General features: G+C 48.2%; 2 protein-coding genes across 2 annotated transcripts; both read right to left on the bottom strand.

The window, feature by feature from the left end:
• Window positions 1-4,588: 4,588 nt before the first annotated feature.
• LOC141026956 (uncharacterized) lies at window positions 4,589-5,713 on the bottom strand. Its single transcript, XM_073503852.1, has 2 exons — window positions 5,526-5,713; window positions 4,589-4,943 (listed from the first exon to the last, which is right to left on the bottom strand). The coding sequence occupies exons 1-2, from the start codon at window positions 5,711-5,713 to the stop codon at window positions 4,589-4,591; spliced, it is 543 nt and encodes a 180-aa protein (XP_073359953.1).
• Window positions 5,714-7,942: 2,229 nt separating this feature from the next.
• LOC141026957 (uncharacterized) lies at window positions 7,943-8,545 on the bottom strand. The gene has a single exon (XM_073503853.1). The coding sequence runs from the start codon at window positions 8,543-8,545 to the stop codon at window positions 7,943-7,945; it is 603 nt and encodes a 200-aa protein (XP_073359954.1).
• Window positions 8,546-11,173: the final 2,628 nt, after the last annotated feature.

Genomic DNA, 11,173 nt, shown 5'->3' on the forward strand with positions numbered 1-11,173 from the left:
GGTGAGGCAAGGAGGTGGCTGTGGCCGCGGTGGCTTTGGACGGTGGTGACGGACGCGCTCGGGTGGCTGCGGCCGCGAGCGCTGGGGGGAGAGGGAGGAACCAGAGAGTGGGGAAAGAAGCAGGGGTGTCGAGGGGAGTGCGTGGCACCCTCGGGCGCCTCCAGCGGCGAGCAGGTAAGCAGGAGGTGGTGCTCGGGCGCGCGCGTTGTCGACACGCCTCTGCCTACTGGCAGAGGTTGAAGACAACCGCTTCAGGCCAGTAGGCTGGGCCGCCAGTGGGCCTGCCAGGTGGGTTGCCAGGTGAGTTTCTCTCTCTCTCAGTTTTCTGTTTTTGTTTTCTACTTCTTTGCATTTTTTTTTGATTCAGTTCAAAGACCAAACCATTTTCAAAATTCATGAAAATAATTGTGTAACCTAGATGGACTTATCCAAAGCTACACAACAATTTCCAGAATTATTGAACATATATATATTATATAACAAATATAGATCCAATTCAAATATTTATTGGATTAATTCAAAGGCCCAAAATAAATATGTTAAACCTTCCAAAAATATTGGTTTGAATTTTATTCTTGCCAATATTTTTCAAGGTTTAACAAGAACATTTTCTTAGGCTTCTTTGAGAAGATTTTAATGTTGATCATTTTTAAAAGGTTTCTGAGGCTTTGAAAATTCCTCAATTCAAATTTCATTTGAATTTAAACATGATGCATGGAGGCAAGAAAAATCAAGCAAGGGCTGATCTGGGGCTGTGACACCCCTCCCCACCCACCCTGCGAGGCCGAGCCTTGAACAAGCTGGAGCCGGTGGGGACGTGCCGTGTCGTGGCACCGCATGCGCAGGCGAGTCCATCACACCCCGTCGTCTCCCTGTCTATCTTAGGGGTGTGGCTCTGGGGTTGCGTGCGTCCTATTGTTGGAAAAACAGAATGTCCGCACTGCGCCTGTCAACCAAGCGCACTGCGTGCGTTAGCGCGAGGCCGAGCAGGGGGTGGGGGGTCGTGACCCCCCTCCCAACCCTCCTGTGAGGCCGAGCCTGGAATGAGCATGCGCAGGCGAGACCATCACACCCCGTCGCCACATGCGCAGGCGAGTCCATCACACCCCGTCGCCTCCCTGTCTATCTTAGGGGTGTGGCTCTGGGGTTGCGTGCGTCCTATTGTTGAAAAACAGAATGTCTGCACTGCGCCTGTCAACCAAGTGCACTACGTGCGTTAGCGCGAGGCCGAGCAGGGGGTGTGAGGGGGGTCGTGCCAGGTACGAGCCGGAGCAGGCGGCGACGCGGCGTGCCGCGGCGCCGCGTGCGCACGCGAGTCCGTCACACCCCGTCGCCTCCCTGTCTATCTTTGGGGTGTGGCTCTAGGGTTGCGTGCGTCCTATTCTTGGAAAAACAGAATGTCTGCACTGCGCCTGTCAACCAAGCGCACTACGTGCGTTAGCGTGAGGCTGAGCAGGGGGGTGGGAGGGGGGTCGTGACCCCCCTCCCCACCCGCCCTGCGAGGCCGAGCCTGGAACGAGCCAGAGCAGGCGGCGACGCAGCGTGCCACGGCGCCGCATGCACAGGCGAGTCTGTCACACCCCGTCGCCTCCCTGTCTATCTTAGGGGTGTGGCTCTAGGGTTGCGTGTGTCCTATTGTTGGAAAACAGAATGTCCGCACTGCGCCTATGAACCAAGCGCACTGCGTGCGTTAGCGCGAGGCCGAGCAGGGGCGTGGGAGGGGGGTTATCACCCCTCCCCACCCACCCTGCGAGGCCGAGCCAGAGCAGGCGGCGTTCCGCGGCACCACATGCGCAGGCGAGTCCGTCACACCCCGTCGCCTCCCTGTCTATCTTAGGGGTGTGGCTCTGGGGTTGCGTGCGTCCTATTGTTGGAAAACAGAATGTCGGCACGGCGCCTGTCAACCAAGCGCACTGCATGCGTTAGCGCGAGGCCGACCAGGGGGGTGGGAGGGGGGTCGTGACCCCCCCCCCTCGCACCCCGCCCCCTGCGAGGCCGAGCCTGGAACGAGCCGGAGCAGGCGGTGACGCGGCGTGCCGCGGCGCCGCATGCGCAGGCGAGTCCGCACACCTCTTCGCCTCCTTGTCTATCTTAGGGGTGTGGCTCTGGGGTTGCGTGCGTCCTATTGTTGGAAAAACAGAATGTCCGCACTGCGCCTGTCAACCAAGCGCACTGCATGCGTTAGCGCGAGGCCGAGTAGGGGGATTGGAGGGGGGTCGTGACCCCCCTTCCCCCCCCCCCCCGCGAGGCCGAGCCTGGAACGAGCCAGAGCAGGCGGTGACGCGGTGTGCCGCGGCACTGCATGCGCAGGCGAGTCCGTCACACCCCGTCGCCTCCCTTTCTATCTTAGGGGTGTGGCTCTGGGGTTGCGTGCGTCCTATTATTGGAAAAACAGAATCTCCGTACTACGCCTGTCAACCTAGCGCATTGCGTGCGATAGCGCGAGGCCGAGCAGGGGTGGGAGGGGGGTCGTGACCCCCTCCCCACCTCCCCTGCGAGGCCGAGCCTGGAACGAGCCGGAGCAGGCGGCGACGCGGCGTGCCGCGGCGCCGCATGCGCAGGCGAGTCCGTCACACACCGTCGCCTCCCTATCTACCATGCGCAGGCGAGTCCGTCACACCCCGTCGCCTCCCTATCTACCATGCGCAGGCGAGTCCGTCACACCCCGTGCAGCTGTCAACCAAGCCAGGATCTGACGTGGGATTCTGCCGTTGTAGCCAAGTGAAAAGATTCGCCGTGGTAGTGTTTTTGATTGGCTGGAAAAAATATTCGTCTAAGCGAACTGCAATGCTTTATTGACAACACATCTTCCATCCCATACCATACTGCACAGCGGGCTGCATTTTTTTAAGGTCAGGGGGTACTGGAGTAACTTGCTAGTTGTGCTTCGTTTGGCTTTGTTTGTTTTTGGGCTGTGAGAATTTGTTGGGCCTGTGTTCGGGGAGTAAAGACGCATTGGGCCCAAGTCGGCCTGTGAGCACGGCTGGTTCCCGGTGCGTTGTGTGCGGCCTAATGTTTAGTCCCACCTTGCCCGCGGAAGGCGCCCGACCTGTTTATAAGCGCTGGCGAGGCAGCCGTATCGAACTCCTCTAGTTACTTATTTTGGTTCTTATACACGGTGCTCGCTTCTCTATGCTCTATGTCCTGTGGGCCCATGTGCGTCCGGCCCCATGCATTGTGGCTCAGAACGGCCCGCCTACGGTGGGCGCAGACCTACTACGAGACTGGCTGGGCCGGATGCACTTGTGGTGGTCAATTTTTTTTCTATGTATTTTCTATCTTAAGTATTTTTTTTTTCAATGCGGGGGCGTGCACTGCTTAGCAAAACATCCTTGCAGTGCATTGATCAGGCTTCTGTACTTCATGTGCACGCATTCCGTACTACACATGTTTGCGCTACATTTTTGTGCACTGCATGGGTAGCATCTTTCTTTATTGTTTTTCCCTCTTATGTATCTTTTTTCTAGTGTACGGGTGTACACTACTTTGTTGCCTCTATGTGCACTGCATTCGTCATAGTCCTGTGCTGCAGGTGTACACATTTTTGCACTACATGCATCCTTCTTTGTTCCAAAGTTGTGACTGATTATGCCAATGCTGCGGACTGCATGACATACATTTAAGTACTGCATCAGGTGCACTAATTCTGTGTTGTGCACTGCGCAAAAGTGCTTCTCTTGTGGTTCATTTTGAGCATGTACCGCACTTCATGCACATATATAGTGAACTTCCTTGTAAGACTTTGGAGAACTGCACACATTTTTTAGAGACCTATTACGGGACTGGCTGGGGCCTGGTTGTAGCTGGGTGGTCAATTTTTTTGCTTATCTGAAGCACTTTTTTCTTTTGGTATATATATTTCGTGGTAGTACAAATGATGTCATTTGTACTACTTGCACCAACGTTGAGTACTGCACTGCGCGTACCAAGTCTGTATGTTGTGCACTGAACGAAAGTTGCTGCAGCCCCTTCGTTCTGCATTTATGCATGTACTTCACTTCATGTATACACTCTGTGAACTGCCTTATATTTTTTTATGTGAACTGTATTCACGTTTCTTCGTAAATATTAAATTAATGTTCTTTTTCTATAATTACTTTTTGTGGACTGCATGTGTACAAATGTGTAATGTTTATTTTTAGCATTGTGAATAGCATTAATCCTTCTTTTTTAGGTATGAGTTGTAGTCAGATTACTTAATTTTTTAACGTTGTTTTTGAATATGTTTTGTATGTGAATAGTATGTTTTGGTATCACACATTAAATTTTTCGAAGTGTTCTGGATACTTGTTCTAACACAAACTAATTTCAGCGAAAGCAATTGATCAGAAGCAAACTGTGATACATAAGCAAACAACAGAAATAAAATTTAATGATAATTCTAAAACGACATTGTTTTTACAAAAGAAATGTTCGATATGAAGCAATGGACATAATCAAAAGCTTGCATGCATGAAACAAAGAACAACACAATGACTAAACTAAAGTGAAACTAAAACATAGCCCTGAATTATTTCTAGTTGCTGTATTGGATTACAACCTTGTTCTTCTTCTGCTTTGCTTCTTTGTCTCTTTTTTCCCTGTCTAGTCAGATGACATCGTAGATGATTCTCGATGACTCATATGTTGCGAATGCATCTATTGCTGCATACTTGATAAGCTTTTCTGGCAGCGGGCAAAATCCCCACAGAGTATGGTCCTCCTTGCGGTTAATTTTTTTCTTCATGTCATGGTAGTGAATGTCTATCATCCTGCCGGCAACATCAGCCAAAGAGTCAAACTTCTTTTTATTGTATGGGTCTCTCCATTCCACCTGAATATCAATGTAGTTGTCGGAGTTGATCTCCAAACCAGATAGCTTCAGCTTGCTTATGTCGCCTACAATGGCGAATCCGACGAAGGTGTACTCACCATTCATGAGGAATTTGTCTAGTTCCATTGGCCTGCAAGATGTTTGTATAGAGTGTATATAGTTTATTTTCTTAGAAGTACCAATGTTTTTTGTTTTTTCTGAAACTGAACTGCAATATGAATATCTGAATCTGTTGCGTTGAGTAGTTTCTAATACTTTGTTCAGTATAACTAGTAAATCTGATAATATATTGCATAAACAATGCATGTTTTGTGCATGATTGTATTCTTGAACTGAATTTCATACATGTTTTGTATAGTAATGTTGCAGTCTTCTATTGTTCAGTCAAATAGTTTGTATTTGGTAAAACAAAATAAAACTGCGTGTATTGCTAGATCATATAATTCAAGAATTGAACACATGAGTGACATACATGGAGCCAGATGAAAACTGTCAATGAATTCATATGCCATGCTTTTCAAAAATGAAAACCAAAGTTTAAATATTGGCGATTGCAGTGAAGAAAATTTAAAATCAATGTTGACAATCAATAGTACAGATTGATAGTTATTCTGACTTGTCTTTAGCTGCAGAGATGTGGTAGACAAGGCATTCTTTTTCTACGCATAGCTGGAGCACTGCTGCACGTTGTGGCTTCACGTAGTGCATCTACTCGACATCAACGCCGACTAGTTTGATGGGCATTCCGCCGAGCTTCCTCCTGAGCGTGGACAGCATCTTATCCACGTCTTCACCCTTGCTTGTGCAAATGACGTGGAGCTTGTGGTTGCCGTGGAGGTCAACGTCGTGGAGCTCCCTGGTGTACCTGCGGCGTTGCTTGTAAAGAGGTGCATCCGCCATGACTCTCCTCTGCTCTCTCGTGTTTGTTCTGGAGAGAAGAGGTTTGTGAAAGGAAGTGTGGAGAAGAAGATGCAATGGGGTTTTTTGGGGTACGAAGCAATTGTGTTTTCCCCTCTTCTCTCCTCTGCTCTCCTTCACAGGACGTGGGAGAGGTGGAGCGGGGTGGTAGCATGGTGGGCCTCTGTTTTTAGTTACGTGGCAACTACAGAGAGGTTCTGCTATGAGGAGGCTCTGTTAGTGCGTTGGAAATCCGGAACGTCGTGTCCTCTTTTTTCGTGACTTGTTCAGGTATGCACGCAACTGTCAGAAAATGTGATGATTGTGTTTTCGGTGAATTTTCCTATTAAGTGCACTTCTTTGCTATCAGAACAGAGTTGCGTACGTCCACATAGTGTACTGCATGGAAGTGAAATTTATTCTTCGTGCACTAAATTATATCGGATTAGGATTGATATAGATGTACACACATTTAGTTTCTTGATGGAGTTCTTTCATGCAGTTCTTTATTTTATAATGGACTGCTTTTCTTAACTAACAGGGCTGCATTCTTCATTTTAGCCATCCTGCAATGCAGTAGAAGGAGAACTGCATTTCAGAAAAAAGAATACTTCGTGCTTCCATGTGGAGAACTGCATTGTTTGGCGTCGCGGACTGCATTTGTACGTTTAGTTCGGGCTTTCTGCGTTTTATTTATTAATAGCAAACTATAGTTTCTGGCAGTGCCCACACACATTTTGTTTTGTTGTTGTTATTCATTTAAAAAATGTTTCTCATTTTTCTTTGATGTTTTACTTTTGAAGTTATTGTTTTTTCTTAGTGGGCCTTCTTGGGCCTGTGTTCGGGGAGTGAAGACGCATTGGGCCCAAGTCGGCCTGTGAGCACGGCTGGTTCCTGGTGCGTTGTGTGCGGCCTAATGTTTAGTCCCACCTCGCCCGCGGAAGGCGCGCCCGACCTGTTTATAAGCGCTGGCGAGGCAGCCGTATCGAACTCCTCTGGTTACTTGTTTGGGCGCTTATACACGTCGCTCGCTGCTCTATGCTCTATGACCTGTGGGCCCATGTGCGCCCGGACCCATGCATTGTGGCTCAGAACGGCTCGCCTACGGTGCGCGCAGACCTACTACGAAACTGGCTGGGGTCGGATGCACCTGTGGTGGTCAATTTTTTTTCTTTGTATCTTTTACCTTAAGTATTTTTTTTGAACGTAGGGGCGTGCACTGCTTAGCGAACCATCCTTGCACTGCATTGATCACTGTTCTGTACTGCATGTGCACGCATTCCGTACTACATTTACAGTTCTCATTTTTTGTTTTCATGTTTTTGCTCTTACGTAATCTTTTTTCCAATGTAGTGCAGTGCACTGCTTAGTAAACATACTTGTACTGCATTGATTATGTTCCTGTACTGCACGTTCATATATTTCCGCAATACATTTTTTTCAATGTAGGAGCGTGCACGGCTTAGCAAATTATATGTGCATTGCATTGATCAGGGTTCTGTACTGCATGCGCACGCATTCCGTAGTACATGTACAATTCTCATTTTTTGTTTTCATGTTTTTGATCTTATGTAATCTTTTTTCCAATGTAGGGGAGTGCACTGCTTAGTAAACATACACGTACTGCATTGATTATGTTTCTGTGCTGTAGGTTCATATATTTCCGCACTACATATACAGGTCGCATTTTTTTTGTGTTTTTAATCTTATGTATTCTTTTTTTTTTAATTTAGGGGCGGTCACTGCTTCGTTGGGTATGTGTAAACTTCATTCGACAGAGTCTATACTGCATTGGTACACAATTTGCACTGCATGCGTGCTATTTGCACACTGCATCTTATTTTCGTTTTGTGCACTGCTCGAATCTAATGATTCATAAGCAAACAACAGAAAAGAAATTATCACAGGCATTCTGTACGACAAGTTCATCATCAGCAAACTAAGTTCAATAGAAAGCAATCTAACATAATCAAAGTTCACATCATTACAAGCGATTCTGCATGGCAAGCAAACTAAGTTCAGCAAAAGCAAATCATCACAAGCAAACTAACGATACATAAGTAAACAACATAAAGCAAATTTGATGATAATTCTAAAACGACGCTGGCATTGTTGGCTCTTTGGCCGGCACCATCTTCTTCTTCACCAGGTAGCGTCTCCCCATCCCCAGCTGCTCCTGGCGCGCTTCTTGGGGGGCTGCTCCTTCTCCAGCTTTGCACGGCGGAGCCCGTCCTAGGTGAGGGTGATGCGGTTCCATATCTCGTACGCTGCGTAGGCGTCCTTTGCCGCGTACTTGATGTGCCTCATGGACAGAGGCAGGGTGGCCCAGCGCTTGTGCTTGTCGTCAGTGATCTTCTTCTTCATGTTGTTGTAGTAGTCGTCGATGAGCATGCCGGAGATGTCTCCAAGGGAGTCCAACCCCTTGGTTGCCTCGAGCACCCTCCACTCCTTCTGGATGTCGACGAAGTTGGTGACCTCCAGATTGACGCGCTCTAGCCTGGTTTTGTCACTGTCGATGGAGAAGCCTGCAAAGGTGTGCCTGGGGTCGTCGAGGAAGTTGTCAAAGACGATGCACCTTTCAGCGGCGCTCAGTTGGAAGAGCAGCACCGGGTGGTTCTTGCCGATGGAGAGTTGGCAGAGGGCAGGTTTCTGTGTCGCTTCAGGCTCGTTGTTGTACTCGAGATCAATGCCGACAATCTTGTGGCGCTGGAGGCTGAGGTGGCGCTCGTACTGCGCGAGGGTGATCGCCATCTGCTTCTTGTCGTTGGTGTGGATGACGTGCAACTTGGTGTTGCCGTGGGCCTCCACGTCCTTGTACTCGTCGGCGAACGCCATCGCCGGTAGTAGGGCTTGGTGTTTTGCGTGGAGATGGATGTGATGGAGCGATTTGGTGGCAGCGCAATGGATACTTGTGTTGTTGTGGATGAGAAGGCCTGTGGCAGGGGTCTGAATTTAAGGGGAGGGCGCGGTGTGGGATGGCCGCATCGGATGAACTGCACGATCTCGGTGACGATGCGGTTTATGCAGATCATGGGTTGGTGTTGCGTCTGTGATCATGGGCTTGTGGCGATGGAACCGCTCCGATTGGGTGGTTGTATGCGAACGTGGTGTTTTTTTAACGTGGTTTTTTTATTTTTGATCAGTAAATTTTTTTTAACCACCACTATCTGTGCGAACGGGCATTTGTCACGTTTATATGTATCCGGTGTGATAATGAAACTGCATTGGTTAGAGTCCCGCACTACATCGTGTGCAATGGAGAACTGCATGTTGTCTACAGGTGCGTACTTCATCGTGTGCAATAAAGTACAATGTATTCCGCAATTTTACGAGTTTTTGCTGTGTTCTATACCGTGTATTTATTCATGTAGGTAATCCGGAACTGGATTGCTAAACTGTACTGCTTCGTGTAACGAAATGCACTGCATTTTTCTAGTGCTGCGTACTGCATCAGTTTTTTTGCCTGTACTTACTGCAGTCCCTGGTACGGGAGGGGTAAGGGGGTTGGGGAGGGGGGCCCATTTTTTTGAAGTTATTGTTTTTGTTAGTGGGCCTTGTTCGGTCTGTGTTCGTGGAGTGAAGACGCATTGGGCCCAGGTCAGCCTGTGAGCACGGCTGGTTCCCGGTGCATTGTGTCCGGCCTAATGTTTAGTCCCACCTCGCCCGCGGAAGGCGCGCGTGACCTGTTTATAAGCGCTGGCGAGGTAGCCGTATCGAACTCCTCTGGTTACTTATTTGGGCGCTTAAGCACGGCGCTCGCTCCTCTATGCTCTCAGACCTGTGGGCCCATGTGCGCCCGGCCCCATGCATTGTGGCTCAGAACGGCTCGCCTACGGTGGGCGCAGACCTACTACAAGACTGGCTGGGGCCGGATGCACCTATGGTGGTCAATTTTTTTCTTTGTATTTTTTATCTTACCTATTTTTTTGAATGTAGGGGCGTGCACAGGTTATCAAACCATTCGTGCACTGCATTGTTCAGGGTTCTGTACTGCATGTGCACGCATTCCGTACTACACATGTTTGCGCTACATTTTTGTGCACTGCATTGGTAGCACTTATCTTTATTGTTTTCCCTCTTACGTAGCATTTTTTCTAGTATACGGGTGTGCACTACTTTGTTGCCTCTATGTGCACTGCATTCGTCATGGTCCTGTGCTGCAGGTGTACACATTTTGCACTGCGTGCATGCTTCTTTGTGCTAAAGTTGTGACTGGTTATGCCAACGCCGCGGACTGCATGGCTTAGAGTTAAGGACTACATCAGGTGCACTAATTCTGCTTTTGTGCACTCCGTGAAAGTGCTTTTCTTTGTGCTTCATTTTGAGCATGTACTGCACTTCATGCACACATATAGTGAACTTCCTGGTAAGACTTTGGAGAACTGCACACATAAAATGGTCTATGGATTATAATTTTTCAGAGAATTATTATTTAATGATCTGCGGTTAGTTCGTGGGAATTTCTGCAGTCAAAGTCTTTGTAGAACTTCATGGTAAGACTTTTTTCTTTGGTAACATAAACCTTTATTAATTGTCCTTCATTGTTGGTAACGTATTTTTCATTAACTCCCCTTTAATTTTCAGTTTTGACCTTTTTGCATTCCTCTCCTATAAATGTAGGCCAACTTCTACCCTTCCTTTGTAGTTCATTTCTCCTCTAGCCGCAACTTCCCTCCTTTCTCTAGCCTCTCTTTATTTTTTCCTTTTCTAGGTTTTTGTTGCGATGGCTCTAGGCCCCTGCGCGAATTTCTCCTGCTGCGGCCATGGTTGTGGTGTGCCGATGCACTGCGATTGCTCAGCTTGCTCGCAGGCCCGTTGTGCTCGTCGTGGGGGGAAGGTATTGTGCCGAGCTGGGCGAGCAGAGCAGCTTACATATGGCATAGTATTCACAGAAGGATTGGATATGGGCCACATCAACGTTTCTGCTTTCTATTCCTCCCTGCTTCGCCGTGGCCTTGGCCGCACAAGTCCTTTTGTCCATCAGCTTACGCCAACAGATGTTGAAACTCACTACACTACTAGGGAAAACCTTATACACAGAAATTTAGCAGTAGCGCTTGTCAAAAATGGGCGCTAGTGCTAAATAGCAGTAGCGCGCGTGCGGAAACCGCGATACAGATACAACAGTAGCAGTAGCGCGTGCACATGAAAAAGCGCTACAACTAATATTCCCATTGCTAAAACGGTAGGCTACGCATAGCAGTAGCGGTCTTGGGAGAAGCGCGCTACCGCTAGGACATAAGTAGAAGCGCGTTTCGCGTGGAGAGCGCTACTGCTAATGGAAATAAAATAAAATGAAAAACAAATGCAAAAGTAAATGAAAAAGAAAGAAATAGAAAAAGGAGAAAGGAAAAAATAAAGTGTAGAGGAAAATAAATGAAAAGGCAAAAAAAGGAGAAAGGCGTAGCAGTAGCGTTTGTTCGTAAGATGTGCTATAGCTAACGTAGCTGCAGCGCGTTTCCT

This window comes from Aegilops tauschii, chromosome 7, assembly GCF_002575655.3.
Source record: "Aegilops tauschii subsp. strangulata cultivar AL8/78 chromosome 7, Aet v6.0, whole genome shotgun sequence".
Taxonomy (NCBI): domain Eukaryota; kingdom Viridiplantae; phylum Streptophyta; class Magnoliopsida; order Poales; family Poaceae; genus Aegilops; species Aegilops tauschii.